Source organism: Chelonoidis abingdonii, chromosome 5 (genome assembly GCF_003597395.2).
Source record: "Chelonoidis abingdonii isolate Lonesome George chromosome 5, CheloAbing_2.0, whole genome shotgun sequence".
In the NCBI taxonomy this organism is placed as follows: Eukaryota; Metazoa; Chordata; order Testudines; family Testudinidae; genus Chelonoidis; species Chelonoidis abingdonii.
This window is the reverse complement of record NC_133773.1, coordinates 46756552-46778986: the sequence shown is the minus strand read 5'-3', so window position 1 is coordinate 46778986 and position 22435 is coordinate 46756552. Positions and strand designations below refer to the sequence as shown.

At 42.1% G+C, this 22435-nt stretch overlaps 1 protein-coding gene across 6 annotated transcripts in view; it reads right to left on the bottom strand.

Annotated features, from left to right (window-relative positions):
- The window catches only part of LARP1B (La ribonucleoprotein 1B), a 115473-nt gene that overhangs the window by 26764 nt on the left and 66274 nt on the right, over window positions 1-22435 (bottom strand). For all 6 annotated transcript variants that reach the window (XM_032806042.2, XM_032806043.2, XM_032806041.2 and 3 more), the window contains 4 exons: window positions 6469-6643; window positions 5029-5192; window positions 3930-4304; window positions 981-1092 (listed from right to left, as the gene is read on the bottom strand). In XM_032806042.2, coding sequence (XP_032661933.1) covers window positions 981-1092; window positions 3930-4304; window positions 5029-5192; window positions 6469-6643 — 826 coding nt within the window. The remainder of the gene's footprint in view (window positions 1-980; window positions 1093-3929; window positions 4305-5028; window positions 5193-6468; window positions 6644-22435) is intronic.

Below are 22435 nucleotides of genomic sequence, written 5' to 3'. Positions count from 1 at the left end.
AAGTGGATAGCATAACCACATACATTTATTTAAGCATATTTTCAGATTCTTCTTAACTGTACACATTTTTAGTATATTAGAAAATGGTGAATGATATATTGCTTATTTACTAGATAACTTTTTGCTCAAGATTTGTGTCAAACTGCATTAACAAAAGAGAACAATTTTTTTTTATTAAATTAAAGCCCTTAATCTAGTACGTGACCTCCTATGCCACATTTATAAAGCCTGACTTTCTAAAATATATTTTAAGAGATTATAAGTAGTTTAGGCCTTAATGTAGTTTGTATCAAATTCAGATTTTATTTTAAACAGGTTTACTTTTAAAAAGGAAAGCTTATTAGAATTTAAGTAACAAAATTTAAAAAAACCCACTCATTTTTATCCCTCCTGTTCTCTTTGCATCCCTTCACTGGCTCCCTCTTCTCTATCACATTAAACTAGTTACCTGTCTAACTTCAAGGTCCGTCATGATCTATCCCCACCCTCTCTCTCTTTCCTTTAGTATAAAAAAAAGCCAACTTCCATCTTCAATCAGCCCATGTTGTCAGCCTTCATTGCGCACTTGTTAAATTTTCAAACAAGCATCTTTGGGCTTCCTCATGTGCTCCTCATGCCTGGGAGAAGCTTCCTTTAAACGCTGACAAAATTAACTCTTCATCCTCCTTTCAAACTCTCCTGTAAACTCTACCGTGCTATGATGACTACAAAAAATTTTACAACAGTTAGGCTGCTGATGTGCTGAGACCATTGCTTATCATGCTGACCAGTACTGTCTCATTGTTTCCTTTTACTTCCCTATCTGTACCCATTTGCTATCACTTGTTTTGTATTTAGGTTATAAGCACTTAGGGGCAGGGACTGTCTTTTTGTTCTGGGGTGGTACACACCTAGTACAACGAAGTCCTGGTCCATGACTGGAGTTCTTAGTTGTGAGAATAATACAAGTAACAAAAATAAAGGAAGTACAATTATATTACCTTGTTGTGACCTTAAAGACCATGGAAGAACTTCCTGGTTTGGCTCAGGTGTAAGACTGTCAAACTCTTCTTTACTGATGAGATTCAGTTTCTTAAAGTTTTCAACCTCTTGCTGAATTTGAAGAGAAAATTTCACAATTACAAAAAAGTGACAATTGTGTATCAATCTAAAACATGACAAGTTCAGAGAATTGAGTTGCACCAGCATGCAACATGTCAAGCAGAATTAATTCACAATTGATCCGGCACAACCACAGTCCTTTCCTGTTGAATTTGGTAGGTTGCACACAGCAAGCTTGTGAAGACGACTCTGGACATGTGCAATGAGCTTGGCTTATAGAAGCAAAGTGTGCGCCCCTTAGTATTGTTTGCAATGACCAAAGTCATGAAACTAGAAAAAGTTACTCTATTTTATAAAGGAGGAACAGAACCCCCATTTTCCCCAGTTTCTGTCCTGTGCCAAACCATCTTTCCTCTATAGTAAGGTGGGCACAGGAAGATTCTGGCGGGGGGGTGGGATAGGGAGACGGGGGACAACGAGAGAGTCCTCAGCTGAAACTCCCATCTCTCCCCATTTCAACATTAAAAACAAAATTTCAAGAGTAACTAATAACTTTGGATGCCCAACCTGAAATTCCTTAAAGATGCCTGTTTTTTCAGAGAGTAGATAAGAACATAAGAACGGCCGTACTGGGTCAGACCAAAGGTCCATCTAGCCCAGTATCTGTCTACCGACAGTGGCCAATGCCACGTATCCCAGAGGGAGTGAATCTAACAGGCAATGATCAAGTGATCTCTCTCCTGCCATCCATCTCCATCCTCTGACAAACAGAGGTTAGGGACACCATTCCTTACCCATCCTGGCTAATAGTAATTTATGGACTTAACCACCAAAAATTTATCCAGTTCCTCCTTTCTGCTAAATACTTTCTGAAAAATGAGGCCTCTTTGAAGCATCTCAAGTTGGGAACCCAAAAATCAATGCACACAAAAAATAATCACTAAGCACCGTTGAAAATCTTGACCAACAATTAAAAGAATGGGGCGGGAGAAAACATTTTCTTTCTACTGTACTCTTGCAATTTACTCTACAGTCTACAGACACCCTGCATTTTCTATCTTTATCTATTCCTTGCTTTCACCTATATTCTTTATTTCCCGTCCTTGTATCTATTTCCCCTTTTCTTTAGTAGCTCTCATTCTTTTGTCCTCTTTCCTTGCCCCATACTGAAATAGGGTCCTGCCACCATGATTTGGCTCAATCCAGTGCTCACCATGGATGGGAGAAGACAGAAGCACAAACACTATCCTAAATACGATGGTAATCTAGCTCAGTTTGCCACTCACAGCACTGCCCAACGTCAGAGGTGGATCTGACAAGGAACTGGGAGAACTAACTCACAAAGAGGGGGTTCCTTGGAATGACTGATTAGGGGGAAACATGTGACAGGGCAGGAGTGGAGAAATCTGAGTTCCTGAGGTGCCAGCAGCTCAGCTAGCTTCCTGCCACATTCACTGGCTAGCTACTTGGTGTAAGACCACCAGTGTGTTTAAAAATCCATTGGTTAACTGGAAGAGATGTGGCCTCAATGGAAAGAGATGGGGCCTTTCAAGATTTAAAGGCCCTAGGGCTCCAGCTGTGACTAGGAGCCCCATGACCTTTAAATCACCCCGGAGTTATTGGCTGCAGAGGCGGCTGGGGGCCCTTTAAGTCACTGCAGGAGCCCTGCCACTGCTACCCCAGGGCAGCAAGATTTGGGCTAGGGCAGCGGTAGCTGTGGCAGGGCTCCAGCAGTGATTTAAAGGGCCCAGGGCTCCGGCTGCTGCAGGGAGCCCCAGGCCCTTTAAATCCCTGCCGGATCCCGGGGCTCTGGCAGCCAGGCCTGGCTGGGCATTTAAGGGGTCCAGTGCTCCTGCCACTGCAGCGAGCCCCGGGCCCTTCAAAGCACCGCCGGAGCCCTGCCACCACTGGGGTAGTGGCAGCATGACTCCAGCAGCGATTTAAAGGGCCAGAGGCTCCAGCCGCTGTGGGGGAACCCCGGGACCTTTAAATCCCCACCTGAGCTCGGCTGCTGGAGCTCTGGTGGTGATTTAAAGGTCCCAAAGCTCCCCGCAGCAGCTGGAACTCTGGGCCCTTTAAATCACTGCTGGAGAAGCCGGTCCAGTCGGGCACGACATACTGGCTCTTGCCGGTACACCATACCGGCTTACTTTCACTCTGGACACAAGTCACCTTAGTAGTATTCCATATTATAGTATGTACTAAACTTCTGCAGGTTGACTGCTGTTTGTGGACCCACAGATGGGCAAAGGAAATAGAAATGTATATTAAAATGAGGTTGTGGGTATTAAATCTGGCATTTACTTCCACTTTCATGACACCTAACTTTATAGATGATTAAAAAAAACTGAAGATAAAATTTACAGTGCAATGACTTCAGTTTCATTCCCTCATACTCTACTCTGCCCCCAAAACAGAGAAATCAATTTGTCTTTTCTATGAATACATTTAAAAATGTTATTAAATACAAGCTGTTTGAGCACATGTAAAGTCTAAATGATCTATTGTATACTCTTAGCATTCAGCTACTACCCCACCAGCCTAAAATACCCTATTGCTTAAAACTAACTATTCCTTTACTGGCTCAGATCTAAGTTGGAGGGTGAAGAGAGACATTTATCTTGAATTTAGCAACCTCCGCTACACCTAGAGTCTATAACAGAAAGCATGATAGATGATATGCAGCCATTTGCAAGTAATTAAATTGCAATCAGAAGTTAAAACTAAACAAAATAATTACAACACATACTATAGGTATACATATGATAATTATTTTCTATTTTCTTCCACACAATTAGATTTCTGATAGTATAAGTAGCAGTAGTAACAGTCAATTTTAGGCTTGTTTGGTCAAACATCTGTTTAAGTTGTATGATAGAAAAAATTACCTTTAGGGCTGTAGAATCATTTTCACCCTGCTCCATCCACAAATCCTGTTCATAATAGTATAAACCATCATTAATAGCTTTAGCAAGTTCTGATGTAATTTTTGCACGAGACACATGGTTGCCAGTGCGATCTCCACCAGGATGTTTTCTCATAGAAGGTGGTGTCTGTGTTACAATCAAAATTTTATTTACATCATGGTCATCAATTTCATAATCTGAATCATTGTCTGACCAATCAGTAAATGTATTTTTGCGACCTTCTATTTGTTCCATCTCCTCATCAAACAAAAAATCAAGCTCTTCTTGTTCTTGTTCCTGTGAAGGTGGGGCCTGCTGTTGCTGACTTGGTGTGTGCTCTAGAGTATGCACAGATTCCTGAATGAAGAAAGACAACATGACATATTCTTTGGGAAACAAATTACTTGGTTATTCTATCACTTCTTTTAATGGATACTGACCAGATCGTCTCAATGGATAAAAACAACGAATCTTAAGAGGAACATTCTGACAGGCATTTTCAAAGGCACAAATGGCCGTTAGCCGCCTAATTTCTGTTGACTTGCAAGGGTTTCTTAAGCTTAGTACAAAGACAAAAATCACAGTGCTAAAGTCCATAGAGAATTCTGACACCAACTTTTCACTAAATTCTCTCTCACACTGTAAGCCGTATAATTTCTCAACAGAACCTAAACACCTCCAGCTGGGCCACTGCATGTGGGCCCTATTTTAAGGCCCAGTTCATTTTCCAAAATTAAGAGTTGTCTTCCCTTCTACTTGGAGCAGATCTTTAAATACTCTTAAGATTCCAAATTAGGATAAATTATTACATATATATTATGTATACTGTAATATCAAGTGAGGTGATCCACTATAATATGAACAGTTTTTTGTTCAATATAACGGACAGTTTTATGATTGGAGCAAATTTAGTTCATTCTGCTCATACAGACTGCAAGAGAGTGTTAATTAGGTTTATGTGAAGGTATCAGCACTCCCTCTCACTACATAGCAGTGGTATACTGTTGTATTTCAGAAAATATGCACACGAATATTTTAGGGGGGAGCTGTTTTAACGTTTTATCAAGATAGCTAACAGTACCTTTAGTTTGATTAGGGATGGACGATGCCTCTTTTTCACTTCTATCCAAGGCTCAGAGTCCAGATCTGGCAAGCTTGTAGACAATCCTTTAGACATTGTTTGAAGGTTACTTGTTTCAGTGCTTTTCTTTGGGCTTCCCATTCTTGGAGAGCTTGGTGCCGACTCTAAAATTGTAAATTAGTTGTGTATTCAAGATTTTCTTTTTTTATTGTGTTAAAAGATTTTACTTTCATTGTTGCTATAATTCCTATTTCTAATTAAGGTTTAAATATGACATTGATCAGAATAAATTAAAAAAAAAAAAGACTCAATTACTTGCTATTCTGTATTTTAAAGAGCAGTTTGCATTGGTGATTCCAGCATAAATTAAAAGTGCCACTGACTGCCTGAGAGATGGAAGTTATCCATAAAACAAACAGCATGATTAGTGACAAATTCAGTGCTCTGTATTTGGCACTGGTTCGAGCACTGCTAGAATATTGTGTGCAGTTCTTGTGACAACAATTCAAGAAGGATGTTGATAGGGTTCAGAGAAGAGCCACAGAATGAACAAAGGATTAGAAAACGGGTCATAGTGACAGACTCAAAAAGCTCAACCTATTTATCTTGAGAGGGAAGGTTAATGGATGACTTGATTACAGTCTAAGTACTTACACTGGAGTTTGGGGGAGGGGATATTTAATAATGGGCTCCTTCAATCTAGCAGAGAAAAGTATAACACAACTCAATGGCTGGAAGTCCAAGGTAGACAAATTCAGACTGGAAATAAGCAGTAAAATTTTTAACCGCGACAGTAATTAATCATTGAAACAATACGGTCAGGGGTGTGGGGACTCTCCGTCCCTGACAATTTTCACATCAACATTAGATGTTTTTCTAAAAGATATGCTCTAGGAATTATTTTGGGGAAGTTCCATATCCTGTGCTATACAGGAGATCAGACTAGATGATCACAATGGCCCAATTTTGGCCTTAGAATCTATGAATTATTCTGAAATCAGTTTGATGTTATCAGTCATATACTAGAGATGTAGTCCTATGGATAGGGATATATTATAGCTGGCTCCTTTGGGGAAATATATGTTTTAATAGAGTTAAAATATGACAAAGAAATTCAGTTTTAAATCTGAAGCTGCGTTGATTCTCCACATCTTTCCATTTACCAAAGAGAAGGCAATCTTACAGAACATGCACATCTCTTGGAAAAACACGTTGGATTAAAAGACCAAACTGCAACCTTAACCACAAGTTTACTGTCGTCTGGCACACTGCCTTTCTAACTGCCAGCCTTGCATTCCATTCCAACTAGCAGAGCTGAATTTTATACTTGCTATTCCTACTAAGAAATCAAATATTCATGAAAAATAAAATGCAGACTTGTTGGACTAGACAGCAATTTCAATCCTAAAATTTTGTGTTTCTATGAAAGAAATTCTTTACCAGTATGTGAACAAAAAGCTTTTCCTGGTATAAATTCTGGGCAGTTGATGAGCTGAGAGAAGTCAGTTTGTGGCTGATTCCGTGAAGGTGGACCAGGAATTGGCCATTTTTCTGGGTCTACCCTTTTTCTCATCTTCTGATCCACTATTTCCACCTCTGTGCTGTCCTTTACAGCCTGTGAGATAAACATGTTTCACCATTAAAAATATACACATCGCCAACACTGCTGATAACCATAACTTTTGTGAATCTCTCAGTGAAATTAAACACAATTCCATGATTATCTGGAAAGGAATTTAAACTATGTTGTCCTCTACAGATCTTTACATTACTGTCCGACATGAGCATGAACATTTTCGATGCAAATGAGCGTTAGGCTCTCAAACACCTGCATACCAGAAATTAGTGATTTTAAAGAAAACTTAATTTTAGATTAGGACAACCTAGAAGAGTCAGTATAAAACTCATCACCACTTATTTTCAGTACTGTAATTTTAATTATTGTGGCATATAGTTTCACATATTAGCTGCTAGTTATATTTTTGAAGCCCAGATGCAGAGCACTAATTAACCAAAATTGATGATTCTTTATAATTCCTTATTTAAGGGACAGTGTTCATTCAGAATATGAAGAAAACTGCTTTTCTAGACAATTAAACAATGAAATGAAGTTGAGGAGTTCAGCAACTGCCAAAATAGTGTATTGCAATTATTTTCCAGTGTTAATGTGATATGACAAAAGTTAGAAGAAACAATACCAAAAAAATACTGCTTGACTTTAAGGATTTCGAAGTTGTGTTGTAGGGATACTAAAGAAGGTTTATATTAGACATGGTTTATATGAAAAATGATTTATTGTTAGAAATGATTTAATGTTAATTAATACTTTATAACTAAAGGTTTATATTAGAAATAAATGTGATATGCCAGATTTAGCTTAACCGTGCAACACCAGCTGTGTACTAGTGTGTAAGCTGTACCAACACGACAAACTTATGTATTCAAAACCTTGTGTAAGGTTAAATGTACTTAAGTGCCGCTTCTACTAATGTAAATACATTTGATTAATCACTACAAATAGAACCGTCCATTCTCTGAAATCATTGTCCTATCTCACTATGTTCTTGCGTTCTATATTGTTTTAAAAACAAGAGTTCTCAACCCCAAAGGTAAGAGAGCGACGTGAAATAAATGGAATACGATTAAAAGCAGTGTATCTGAGAGTCCGAGGCCTCAGCTTTAAATATGAATGAATGGGTATAAGGATTACCAGCCTGAAAATTCAGTGGGTTCCCAGAAGAAGGTGTTAAGTGGAGAGGTCAACCAGGCTCCCCCGGAGGGCGAACTGGGATCCACCCCAGCAACCTAACAGAACATCGACTTAGCAGGGGGTAAAGCCAGCAACCTCCTGATAATCTGGCAACAGCAGGAATGAACAATAACTCGCTCAATGAACTACATAGGAAGAAAGCCGTCCATATAAAACCGACTCTGAAACTGAGGAGGCGTATTGAGGCTATCGGAATTCTGCTGCCAGCCTCCCAGAGAGCATCAGTGCACCTAACCTGGACCGGCTCCACTGCGGTGCAGGCGTACCCTGGCAGGTAGTTCTGCCACAAGCAGACTTCTAGGCTGGTACTATAATGAACTGATACAAACTGTATGATGATCGTGTGAATGGATATATGTGTATATACGTAATTAGTGATGAAGATTCCCGTCTTCTACCCTCCATAATGGTCGTTTACGTGTGCTTCCTCAAACCTTGCGTTTCCTCTACCCAGCAGCCTGGCGCCAGATTTGAGGTTCTACGCGTCAGTACTTCTTATGCTTGTTCCTAGCATTGCACTTCTTTCGGACAGAGAGCTCTGATTTGTCCTTTGGATCTGTTGGAGCCACTCACCCGCTTAGGAGTCACAGCCCCAAGTGCGTCCTACCACACCTCGGACCACTTTGGCTTCACTTATCCACCATCCTCTCTAGTTCCTCTTTCAGACCCTGGTACTTCTCACAGCTTTCAGTTATCTCTTGTCTTCATTCATGTTGCTGGTCATCTTCGCACTGCTTATTTTTTCTTTAAATCACCGCCGCGTGTTTGTAATGGTCATGAACAAACCTCTATCTTACCACGATGTCTGGTCTGGCAATCTTGGCCAATACCTGCTGTCTGTCTGCTCTGGAAGACCATTATACAAGTGGCCACCCCACAAGTCCAGTTCTTAGACCCTGGCATATTTCTCCAACAACATTCATGGGCTGGAATTCTCCCGTCTGGTCTTGGAGGGGGGGAAGTACAGAATGAGAAGGCAGCCCATGGCGCTTGTGCAGATGGGTTTAAGCAACAGCAAACACTCAAGCATCGCATTAAAGAGAGCGCATATTGGTTCCAAATCATGTTTGCCGTTCAGTTTATACCTATGGTGGATGGCTGGAATGAGAGAGATTGTACCTTAGCCATTAAAAAATAAGAGAGATTCCTAAGAAGAAGAAAGAAGTTATTGGTGGGACTTGCACGGTGGCTCTGGAAAGGATGATGTGGGAGGTGGGGAGTTTTTGGTCTCCTCTTGGGGTGGTGGTGTGGGTCGGAAGGTTGCGTTATTGGGTGGTCATGTGTTTTTTCACATGGAATCCTTTGGGTGAAATAAAAATTTTTTTTTTTGGTTCCCAAATATCTATGTCTACGTTTGTACTGACTGCTTTTTCTAGTTTGTTTTAGCTTTAAATTCTCCCTCTCTCTTCTTCCCAGATTTCATCTGGCTACTTTTTGATTTTTAAAAGTCCAAAGATTCTGTCTAGGGTATAAAGGGAAACACTTTTTTTGGTGTTGTATAAAAAGATCAGGAAAAGATACACTGCCTGCATCTTACGATCTCTGCCAGATCTATCTGTGTGTGGACTGTCTCTGAAGGACACATCTCTGGCACAAGTCTTCCACCGTTAGAGAGTCCTCTCTACTTAAATGTCGTAGTAATGAGGTAAGGATTACAACTGACTTCAATGGGGATTGAGTGCTCAAGTGAACAACTGTTTCTGTGCTGCAAGTATGATCAGGTGCACTCAGTGCTGTCTTTTGTCCACAACAACTTTTCAGCCCACTGAAGACGACCGCACTTTCCAATCGTCAACAGCCACCCCTACCCAGCTATCTGTCGATGGTACATCCAGCCAGTGAGGTCTTGTCTGTTCTGGGCCATGGCAAGCCTACTCTTGCTTGGTTTACCTCCCAGGGTTGTCTGTGCTGCCTCAGGCTATTCTCTCGAGTAGCTCATCTATTGGGCGGCCATTCTTACGTCTGATGACTCCTGGAAGTTCGGGTTTCATCCAGGACCAGTGGCCTTTGAGGCGCATCACCAGAAGCCGCCGAGCGCCAGTATTCTATTCCATGAAGCTATCAGTAAGTATTTTACAGACCAGAGTCTTAGTTGGCGTGGTGGGACTTGGTGGTGGGAGGAGAAGGAAAGGAAACAACCTCCGTGACAGCCATTTGGGAGAAAGGAACAGGCGAGAAAGCCATAAGGAGTAACGGAAATAAGGAGAACAGAGGAGAGAGAAAAGAAGAGAGGGAGAACCGATCAGGAAAACGTTGTCGGATGTGGGCGGGCACTCTTTCTCTTTATATTTCCTGCGGAGTCTTTCAGCCTCATAGTTCGTCAACCTTCTGGTCTGGTCATCTGGTGATGCCTCTGGCTTCCATGTCTCCGCTTTGGCAAGCTTCCTCACATTACCTATTTAGTACGACAGTCGGTATCTTTGTTATGCAACCCGGCAGTGTTTTTGGTCCGCCTCATTATCTGTTTTGGATGGCGCATCGCGGGGATCTTGTTTTCCCCACCACGGCTCTTCAGGAACTGCTCTATCCCTTGTTCCTGGTGATACCTGTCCTTGATGGTGCTGTCTGTTCGCCTCATGGCTCCTGCTTTCTCCCTATGTGTTTCCATACTTTGAATGTTATTAATCCCACGTGCGTGTCGAGGCGCAAGGCAAGAGCTGTGCTGAGCCAAGCTGGCTTTTTACGATGTTAGTTGGTCCGGATCATGTCGCCTATGTGGCCCGGTGGTAGTTCCACCCCCATCTGACACCACTTGAGCTAACCTTCCCTCTTCTAGCACTACCATCCCAACGGCACACTTCTCCAGTCCAATGACATCCCAATTATCCTCACATTTTGATCCCCGTCAATGTGTGTAGTGAATTGAGCAAGTCGATTCTCCGTTCATTTTTAACATACAGCTTGTTGATGTTCCATTGTAGAGGAGGTGCTGATGGTACCACGTCCTTTGAATCTGTAACCGTATCCAGTCCTATTGTTTATCTGAGTGAAGGGTTTTTAAGCCTATGCAGAACAGCAGCGGGGACATGTTGAAGTGATCACCTTGGTACTATTGCCGCACTGGATGGCCCATTGTGCAATGCTGCCTTGAGTACTCCCAGTAAATTTAGTCTCATAGTCCCATTGAGTTCTTAAGGAAGGTCCTTAGTGTCTCCTGCTGACTTTGATGCATAGCGCCAGACATTCAACAGATCCAATGTGTTAGCATGAGTTCGTGCTTACCTAAGTCATCCACTGTGCTCAGATGGTCTGTTCTAACCTTGAAGTCTTTGCGGCGGATGCTCTATCTCGATGAGCAACTGCGTGTTTTTGAGCCTTTGTGTTGTTTCCCAATGCCCTTTTGAGGCTGTGCTCATGTCTGGCCATATGTCCTGTGGTTGGCGAGTCTATGATGACTGATAGACTTTCCATGTGGGATGGCAGGTATCATCCTTTGCCGGTAGTTGGACGGTTCTGTTCCTTTGCAGGGGTCTTTCATGATCAGCCACCTGTCCTTCTTGGCTAGCCATTTGGGAGCCTGCTGTGCTGCCAGCTCTGTTGGCTTTCATCATGTGTGCTAGGCGTTTCTGCACTGCTGTTAGTTCTTAAACCGTAGGTGTGGTCATGGTCTCGGCCAGCGATGCTGTCCAGCTCTTCAACTCCTGTTCTTGACCCGCTGACGAGATGTCTTTCTACTGTGATCGGTGACTGTTCCTGTTCTGGGAGATGGCGTGTGCTTTCTTCAGGTCCTTGGTGCCAGCCACTTTGCCCAATGGGCTGTCAGTGAAGCCTTCCTTTTATCCGAACTATTTTCTCTCTTCCTCCTAGGGGCCCCACCACAATTACTCGCTTCCTATTCCAGCAGTAGCCCCTTACCTTTGTTGTCGCGCATGTCTCTCTCTCAGCTAGAACTTGGTTTTCAAGGCTGCCTACAGCAGTGGCTCGCGCCATACAATACGCTCTATCTTCATGGGGCTCTGCCATGTATATGCTTCCTGGGTTCGCCACCCTTGTCACATATCCAGAAGACGCTGCCGTAGCACCAGGGCGCCCCAAAACACCAGAGTTCCAGGGTCCTTACACCTATGGGATGGTTGGCTAATCTCTGTAGGGACCGCAGAACAAAAAACACCGGCACTTATCTAATTGGTGTACTTTCTCTATAGCGCCCTGTGGGCCCAAACCCCTCATTTCTCCAGGGTCTCCTAACCTTACGTGCCACGAAACCCCAATTCCAGGTGTTGCATCTAACATCTCCACTGCGGCCTTCTAAGAAACCCCATGTTTTCCGCGAAGGCTCCCGCCTAAGTGACGTCGTAGGGAGACGCCTCCATAATCCCCATGTGCCAAAGGTGCCCTCACCCCTGGGACCCCAAAACCTTCATTTCCGTGTTAAGGCCCGTCTTGCACCGACTTCAAGGCACCCCAGCTATCCCTGATGGAGTCAGCCCTGGTATCATTCCTCTTATGGGATCAGTCAGCGTAACTCAAGCCCCCCAAAAGCAATCGTCCATCCATAGTCCCCTCATACGTTTCATATATCCCCTCTCATTAGGTCTACTGTTGTAGTAGCATTCCATCAATTCCAGGTTCTCTTGTCTCGTCCATGAATGGTTTGTTCCAGTAGCCGACTTATCATCAGATTGTCCTGGTTCCTCAGCATCTGACGTGGACCTTGTTAATCCGGGCGACGTCCAAGCCGGCATGACTCTCCTAGTTCGTGTCACTCTCATATTTTTTGAGGTAGGCAGGTGAAGCATTAGGGGGTCTTTTGCCCAAGGACCCCTACTGGAAAGATGGGTACCAACCGGGATTTGAACCCCGGTCTCCCGTATCAAAGGGAGTTTTTATTGGTATAACAGTGTAACTTTTTTCTTCATTTTTGGTATTTGATGAAAAACAGGGAGCTGAGTCAAAAAGTGAAGAATTTTAGGTAGTCTGTATAATGGAATGGTCTGTCACATGAAGTTGGTTAGTGTAAGGCTGAATGGGTAACTGGTATTAATCTCCTCTAAACTCCAAGGAAAGTGGAAGGACAGAAACCAACTGCTGAGTGTGCTCTACAGTGTTGGTTTCTCCTTCCCTTTTTGCTAATAGGTTTACAATTTGGGTAGCTGTGCTGCTTGCTGGTGGAGTTCTCCTTTGACACGAGGGAGGCAGGCTGCGGTGATTGCTGCTAACTGGGAAACTCCATTCTGAGTCACCTGGAGAGACCTACTGGCCATTGCCTTGTCGACCTTTGAAACCTATAGCTTGTCTATGATTCAAACTCCCACAGTGCTTTGAGAATCATGCTAAGAGGAAGGAAAATAGTTTGCTAAGAACTACTAGAAAAGATCTGACAATTTACAAGAACTGTTAAGCAAAATATATTATTTTTAGTGATGCATTAACAACAAGAAACATATGCTTAGATTAGAATTTAATATGTTTATCTCTTTTCCGTAAATATTTAAATATACTGGAAATTTATAGGTAAAAATAAGATGTTATTTCCTCTTTTCCCATACAGAGAACAAAATTGTAAATAGGTGGGCTACAAGAATGTCAATTCCTAAGCCAATTCTGAACAAAAACAGTGCAAGCTAATAGTCATCGGTTGCAAAAACAGGTTCTGACAAATTGTGGTAATGTATCTGTTACTCACTGTCCAGTCTAATAGACTAATAAAATTCAACCAAGCTGACTGATCTGACATCTCTTTACATTACGAAGTAAATTTAAACCTTTGTGGGGAAACACTGGTGGCCCATACAGGGACCTCAGTAGCCAGTATTGACTGAACCTGATAAAGCAAGATCATAACCTACTGGCCAGGAATAAGATCAAGCAGAAGGGAAGTTGGAAACACTGACTGATAGGCATCTAGAAAACTCAGCACATCCTGCTGTCAGGCACCTTGTGGGGGATGTGAAGGTAAAATAAGAAATAACAGATAAAGTGAAATGCTAAACTGTGAAACACCGTAAAAAGTAAAATTCTGATTGCTAATAGTAATAAAGGAGCTCTTAAATTCAAATAGGTACTAAAACCTTTAAATTTTGAATTACTTGGCAAATTCATTCAATATTATTTTAACAAGGTTACCTCATCAAACTTTTATAAAGATTTGTTTTTCAAGGGTGAAATTACCCAAGAAGTTTGTTATCTACCTCCTGGCATGTCCAAAGCAAAAATTTCCTAACTTTTCTTTTTGCAGGTTTTTGTAATAGGACCACATAAACAGTTTTTCTTTACTTTAATCTGTGACCAAGACACAATGATTGAGGCAAGTGGATTGTAGTAACTTTTTTAAAAAAAATAATTAATTTTATTTGCCACTAATCCTTTTGCTTTATGCCCATAAAAATGCAATGTAGTCAGAAGCAATAAAACAGGAACAGATGGGGAAGGAATTGTCACAGGATTCACCTTTAAATCCTCATGAACCAAAATTAATCTTAGCAACAAGGAGCTGTTTGCCCATGTATGGAGGGAAGGTACCAGTGGGATTGGGGCCAGAGCAAATTCACAACAATCTGATTTATCTGGTACACAATGTCCCCCATCATAAAATCATGCAAAATTGGAAACATTAAGCTGGTGGTCACAAATGTGGGATTTGTTTTTTGGAAAGTAAGCTCCTACCCATTCATGGTTGCACAGAAAAGCTTAAAAATTTTACCCCTATTACATTTTCAAGACTGAACCCAGAAGGCAAATAAAAGAACCCCACTTTTAAAATCTCATTTTAAGCCAATTATGATAGTTGAGGGCCTGATTCATATTTTTAAAAAAACATTTGAGGTGGCAATACAGAGATGTTGTTATGGGAATTTTTGTAATTTTATTTTAGATCCTACAGGACCTACAATTATTTAAGAAAGTAGTATGTTTCATCCTACGTTTTTAATGCTTGTGAGTAGTCTTCTGCCTCTTTCCCCTTCAATCCATAGTTCATGGATGTTGGATTGCTGTGAGACAATGGCGCTGTTAGGTCTGAATAAAGATATAGCAGACAAAACCAGGTATGCCAACCTGACCAAAGTCAGGCTAACAGAGATTTTTGGGTAATTCCTGAGTGGAAAATGCTGAAAAAGCAGCATGTCTCACAAAGCGCTGGGAAAAAGTGAGATAAGAGAGAAGTTGCATTCCTGGCATAGTGCCAGATGTGCTGTGTTAGGAGCAGCCCCTTTGAGGAACTGATAAGAACTCTAGCTTCCCAGTCTCCTCGTTTTCACTCCCTGGTTTTGTTCTTTGTTTGTTTTTAACTCCCCTACATTTCTAACTTTTAGTATACATACATGCCTAAGGTGTCTAGTTTCTAGTTGTTAAATGAAGGGGGTGGGTTGCTCAAGTGAATAATTTATGACGCGATGGAACTGTCTATATAGGCTTATACTAAGATGTAAAGGGGGGGCTGGTTCTCTCTGGAGACGAGCTGCTCTCTATTGATGCGTGCACTTGTCAATAAAGAGCTTTTGATCAGACCTTGCTGGTGTTGCCTGTCTTTCTCGCAGTCAGACAACGAACTTTGCCGTCTGGGTTAGAGTCCCCGACAGCGCCAAGTGGCTAAACCAAGGGTCGGCAACCTTTCAGAAGCAGTGTGCCGAGTCTTCATTTATTCACTCTAATTTAAGGTTTTGCGTGCCAGTAATACTTTTTAAGGGTTTTAGAACGTCTCTTTCTATAAATCTATATTACATAACTAAACTATTGTATGTAAAGTAAACAAGGTTTTCAAAATGTTTAATTTAATTATAATGCTTCTTCTTAAAGTGCTGATCTTTCGCCGCCAGCCTAGGGTTCTGTTCACCTAGGTCAGCAGCGGGTTGAGCAGGGCCTGCAGCCAGGACCCCACACTTGGGTGGGGGGGTTTCAGAGGTCATGGCAGAGGGCAGCAGGCTGAGTGTGTGGAGGGTGCAGAGCAGAGGGCTGGGGGGTATGGGGGCTGCAGGGCAGAAAGCTGAGTGTGGGGGGGGTCAGGGCAGAGGGCTGGGGGGTGTAGGGCAGAAGGCTGTGTGTGTGAGGCGGTTCAAGGGTCAGGGCAGAGGGCTGGGGGTATAGGGGCTGCAGGGCAGAAAACTGAATGGGTGGGGAGGGTCAGGGCAGAAGGCTGGGGTGTTCGGCTCGTAGGGGTGCTCCCAGCCCCCTGCCCTAGAGCAGCTCATGGCAAGGGGCTGGAAGGAATATGCCCTGTTCCACCCCCTTCCCCAAAGCTCCTTCCCTACCTCTCTCTGCCTCCTCTACGGAGCTGTGTGCACACTTACCCTTCCCCCTTGCTAGAGCCAGCAGCTGATTGGCACAGGGAAGGAGAGGGGGCGGGGCAGGAAAGCACCACACTGGGAGAAGCAGCAGGAGAGGGGGGAAGCTTGGCTGTCACAGAACCAAGCTTCTGCCTCCTGCCTCCGCAAGGGAGAGCAGTGGAGGGGGGTGGGGGGGGGCTGAAGACCAGGACTGTGGCAGGCGGCTGTATGCCGCTCAAAATTGGCTCACGTGCTGTGTTTGGCACGCATGCCACAGGTTGCCGACCCCTGCGCTAGACACTGTGCGTGATTTCAAAGTCTGACAGAATATTTGATTTTTCCAAGTCAAGAATACTTTTTGTTGCATACACAAATATAATGTCATAGCATTGTCTTAGTCCTTCATAGGGAAGTGAGATGATAGTCCTCTCTCCATAGCAGAAGTTAGCATTGGACTCTAGGAAGAACTATGTGCTCAACCCAGAACGGATCTCATTTTCTTTATGGACCCTTAGAATTTCTCCCTTCAGCCTAGAGCACCATTTGCATATGGCCCATATAGGCATTTTCTTCTCACTGACAACTGGACGGAACTTGCTTGGACTGGGTCACCAATACTTTAATTGTTTTAATGAGTTCAGGGATACAAGGACTCCTGTCTCTTTCTTTTTCCTCAAACAAGACTAACCATGTTTAAGATTTACATTTCCCACCTTCCATGTAAGAAAGCACTTTAAGCACTTAAAAGTTTACTGACCTAATTATGTTGCTAAAGGGTGTGACTTTTTTGCTGACAAAGTTATGCTGGTAAAAGCCCCTGTGCGGACAGTTATACTGTTATAAAGGCACAGCTTTATTTAGCTTTATTTAGCTTCACAAAATTGAAATAATCTATATATAGAAACAACACTAATGTTTTTTTCCCCCCTAGCTTTAACTATGCTGGTGTAGTGCAGAAAATACAAATACATTTAGTTAAATGTAACACTAAGTTACACATAAAATCAGGGGGAAAAAGAGTTAATCTTCCAACTGTAAACTTAGCGTCTTTGAATATACTATATGCTTCATAGCAGCAGTTCTCAAACTATGGGGCAGGCCTCCCCAAGGAGGTGTGAGAATGTGTCAGGGGAGGTATGAGTGGTGTGCTTTTTTCTCTTCCTTTTTTTGAAGAGCTCTAGCTGTCAGCCCTGAGTTGGTGGGGCTTGTGCACACATGGGAGGAGGGGACACTGGGGACAGTCAGAACCCCACCACTTGGGCTGAGGATTTCCTCCCTCCCCGCCCCAATTCCTCACTGGGAGGCAGCCAGGGCTCAAGCTCTTCTCCCCTCCCCTTCAATCCCTCCCCAGGAGATGGTGAAGGCTCTGGCTGTCAGCCTTGGAATGGCAGCAGCAGCAGCGCAGAAGTAATGGTGGCAATGGGGTGCTAAAGCTGCTGTGAAAAGTGATATACATGAATATCACTTTTCACATGGCCCAGCCAGCAGCTGCTGCTCTCCATTCTGCCTTCAGGGCTGGGTGGCAAAATATGTTCTTGTTTGGGGGATGGGGGGGGGGGGGGGGATGATAAATGACTAGACACAAAGAAGGGTGGCCCGATTAAATAAGTTTGAGAATCACTGCTTTATAGGACATTTTGTATATTTTATCTTAAGAGTATTACTTTTCATATCACAAATAGTATGTATATAGTGCTGTTAGCTTAATGTCACTGTTGAAACTTTAACAAAATACAGCCAGCTTAAATCACACTTGATCCAATTCATACCTACTATTACCAGTAATGACTACGATGAAAAACATCTAGAAATTTGCAGGAGATGATCCTTCCAGTTTGTCTACTTTGACTATGGAGGTAAAGGAATGAAACACACATTTTCTCATATTGGTGAGGCTCTTTAACACAGCAACCGAGAAGAGAAACTTTATTTTTTTTTTTTTAATTCCCATTCTTACACAACAACAAGAAAGGGGCAGAGCATGACCATAAGTTCAATGTATATTAAAACTGTAATCTAAAAATGTTTTTAGTAATGCCATCATGTCTGAAAACAGAGAGAAAGAGCTAAAAATATGAAATTACAAGATCTATTTGCACGCCTTTATCCTGATGCCAATATTTAAATTACCATAACAAAATTTCTCAATTACTGCATTGTTCTATTTTTGCATATTCTGAAGAAAAAAATCTAATTTAAAATATGTGATTCTACAATCACAAAAATTGGCAGAATGACTCAGACAGGTGAAGTACCTGAAACTTTAAATTCTTATTTTACACTTACTAGAATCCCTTACATTTCATTTTATGACTTCAATTTTAATTGAATAACTTTGTTACGTAGAAAAGATTTCAAGTTTGTTTCTAAAGAAAGATAATTCGAAACAGACCTAAGTTGGCATTAAGTTTCCAACCAGTTTCTATTTAGCTGCATGCACATTTTCAATGCATCTCTTGTGAAGCAAGTACACTACAACTTATATGTTAACAATATGTACATGTCAAACCCTCATACTTAATTAAAACCAATTGTTCTGAAATCTACAGAGACAGTACTCCTCTCAGTGATCACGGTTTATGTGCAAAATTTCAACTTAAAAGTTTACTCAGTTCCCCCCACCCCAGCAAAAAAAGGTTTACAAAACAATATACCATCAAACATGGCTCAAAATTAGCTCAATTCTTCCCCTTCTACCCCCCAAAAAGGAAGCCAAGAAACCAAGCATGGAAAGTTTTAGCAGAAAATGAATTTTCAGAATATTATGAGAAGCTTTAAACAGAGGATCAATGAAAACCATTTTGCAACCTTAATTATAGCAAATACTTTGGAGCAGTTGCTCTGGTAAAATGAAGGTTACTAACCTATAACTGCAGTTCTACAAGATGGACTCCACACATTTATGCTTTTGGGAAGCACTAGCAGTACAACTCATAGCAAAATCTTCTTGTAGCAGTGCCCACTGAAGAGCTCTCACACTTTCCCCAATCCTTCTTTTCATTGTTCCTGAATGTTCTGAGGACAAAAAGTATAAAAGGGGATATGGCCCTCTGGTCAGCTCAGTTCCTTCCACTACTTTCTTAGGTCCAAGATTTTAATTAGGACTCTGAAGTAGAGAGGAAGGTGGGAGGGGAGTGTGAATGTGTAGAATCCATCTTGAAGAACTCCGGTTACAGGGGACTAACCTTCATTTCTTCTTTGAGTGACCTCTACACGTTCCCACTCTTAGCATAATTTTATAAGTAGTACTGTCAATTGAAGAAAATGGTACACTGCATCCTATTTCAACAGTGACTGAGTACTGCCTTACCAAATGCACATCACATATCAAGATCCTAAATCAAGCGGATAACATTTAGTAAATGTGTACAGAGCACTATGTTGCAACTCTGCAGATTTCAACAATAGGAATATGTTTAAGCCATACTATAGAAACTGACTTAGCCCTAGGGGAGTGTGTCCTCACTCTTGCAGGAAGAGGGGGAGAAGCTAGTATGTAACTCTCCTTCATATGTAGTCTAACCCATTTGGAGAAGCATTGTGATGGGATCGTCTATTATGATTATCTATAAGAAATAAAGTGATCTGAGGACTTTCTAAAGTCTAGTTCTTTTTCAGACAGAAGGCTACTGCCTATTTAGCATCTGATGTGTGCAGTTTTGATTCATCTGAATGTGCAAGAAGTCTGGGAAAGACTGGCAGACTGACTAGTTAAGATGGAAGACAGTTACCACCTTGGCCAGAAATTTTAAAATGTAGATAAAGGAACACTTTATTTCTATAGAAAACTGAACAGTGGCTCTGCCTTTAAGGCTTGTAGTTCGCTTATGGTTCTGGCAGATGTCACTGCTACAATGAATGCTATTTTGATTGACAGATAAAACACTAAGCACTCAGCTTTAGATGATGGTCTCATAAGTTGAAAAAGGACTAAGTTAAGGTCCCATGATGACTTGGAATCCTTGTCTGGTATTATACCCTTTAAAAATCCTTCATAGACCTTTAACACTATCTTTCGCAGACCTTCTCCATCTGGGGCAATAGCATTTATGAGTAGATTGCTTTCTGGAGTTTAGCAGGATGTGCTGTACATCTGACAAACAGGCTCTCTCTAAATCAGTGAGTGTCCTACAGACCTTGTTACCAGGTGTACCACAGGTCCATATGCAAAATCCAACCATCCTGCTGAGGATAACAGATCTGTGGTCGCTGGTAGAGAACAATATACTACACCTTGAAGAGGTGAAGGAGATCTGGTAAGCACTTTTGTCTTGACCATGCTTGAGCAACCAGAATTACATTGTTTTTATCTTCTGTTTTGTTCTTTGGATTAAAAGAAAACTGGGTAAAGGTATGGGAAAGACCTATTCTCTAGCGGAGTAGGAATGAATCTGAAATGGAGTAGAAGCTCAGGCAACTGACACTGTATCTCATTGTGATCAGATCTACTTCTGGATGATGCCAAAAAGTGAAGATTTTCTTTGCTACTGATGTATTTAGAGACCATTTGTTAACTCCTCTTAGTTTCTGCTGACACAATCCACCAGCTTGTGTTTTCCCATTAGGTGAAAAGCTATCAGGTAAATATGAGGTATGCACCAGCTCTGTAGCGCTGTAATATCTTTATGTAGTTGTGAGGAATGAGCTCCTCCCTGTTTGTTCACATTGAACATAGCTGTTCAATTGTCAGTAAGTACTTTGTCTTGTGAGGCAGAAAGGATCTGAGAGCTAGACTGATTACCTTCAACTCCAATACACTAATATGTTGCTGTTTCTCAAAGTGCATCCAATGACTGAGTTATTAGGTCACTGAAATGCATTCCCATCCCAAAGTGGAAGCATCCAACTGACAGTTACTGATGGGAGTGGAGGCTCAAATGCTACTCCTTTCAGGATGTTGACTGTGTCCATCATGTAAGAGACAGGAGCTTCTCTTCCGGGAGAAATAACTTAAGGAAATGCTGTCTGAACTTGGCAGGTAATTTTTCACCAGCCTATGTTACAGAGCTCTCATTCTGAAACGAGCACATGGAGTTATATAGGTTGTTGAAGCCAGCTTGGCCTGAGGAAGAACATTACTGTCGAGTTGGGGTTTCCCTGAAGTCTGATAATGGCATACTGAGTTTTTAAGGATCTTTCCATTGGAAGGAACTTTTTCTGTTTAGGAATCTAAAATTACCCTGAAGACAAGGATTTACTGTGTAGGACTTCTATTTCTACAACTATTCGCAGATCTAACTTGTCCTACTGACAGCACAGAGGTTTTAGACCAGACATTCAGAATAGTAGCACTTATTACAGAAAGGGTATAACATGCTTTTAGGGATTTACGCCGACCAGCCACCTTACGCTTCGGTCTAGGATCTAAGGATGTTATAGGACCCAATCCAGAGAAATAAGAGCAACTTGGAACAGTGACTGGACCTACTGACAGGGGGTGGCATTATGTACCACAACTCCTCCCAAAACCAGGAGTACTGGATTCAACGGAACTTCTAACAAGATCAGCTCTGCCAAGACTGACACCTGGACCATTCTGCTACATTTGGAATGAGGATCCTCTGATACCAAGGGCTTTACCACCCTTCTTCCTGGATCAGAGGATGGTAGCTTGAACAGAAACTTAGGATGCTGCCTCTTAGTTCCCAAAAGAATGACAGCCAATGCAGGCCACTCTTTACTCATGGAACCAGATTCATCAGCACTAGAGGACTTGGTCTATAGGCCCTCCTGCTGCAGGAGGGCTTGGAGCAGATTTTGACACTCCTTACGGGCTCTTGAAGTAAAAGTTCTGCATACTGTGCACTGGAAAGGAAAATGTCCCTAAGATAGCACGAGACGCCTCGTACAAGTGAGAAAGACAATAGTGAAGAGGCACATCTTAAATCCTGGCCACCTTCCCTTCAGATCTGCCTCAGAATATGGGAACCACCCGGGGGTGCAGAATCTATTAGAATCCTGATAATTGTAAAACAGAACACATTTCAATTAAACTACTCCTAGCTAATAGTACAGAGTTGCTTGAAAAGGTGGATCTGGAAGGGTTCCAGTCTGTTTGCAAATGTAGTTGGAAGAAACTGAGACAGCTCAGCTGCTTTATAACCTCATCCTCAGAATATGCACAGTAAGGGTGGGGGCAGGAAGGAGTGCAAGAATGCTCCAGTGGGTCTGGCTATGAATTGTTCCACCATCAGAGCTGCAATGCTGGCACATCCCAAAGTGGGAATGTGTAGCGGTCACCCAAAGACTTAAAATTTTTTTTCCATTCACAGTCTACTTATTGGAGCCTTATCAGTGTAACCCAATCCTTGTTAGCATGGATTGATAAACACCTAGTAGCTGGAGGACTAACTGGTGGGAGATACTAGACTGGAGGTAGGTGGGGAGGAGAGAACATACCTAAGGTTTAGCACCAGCTAGCAGTGCATTTCCC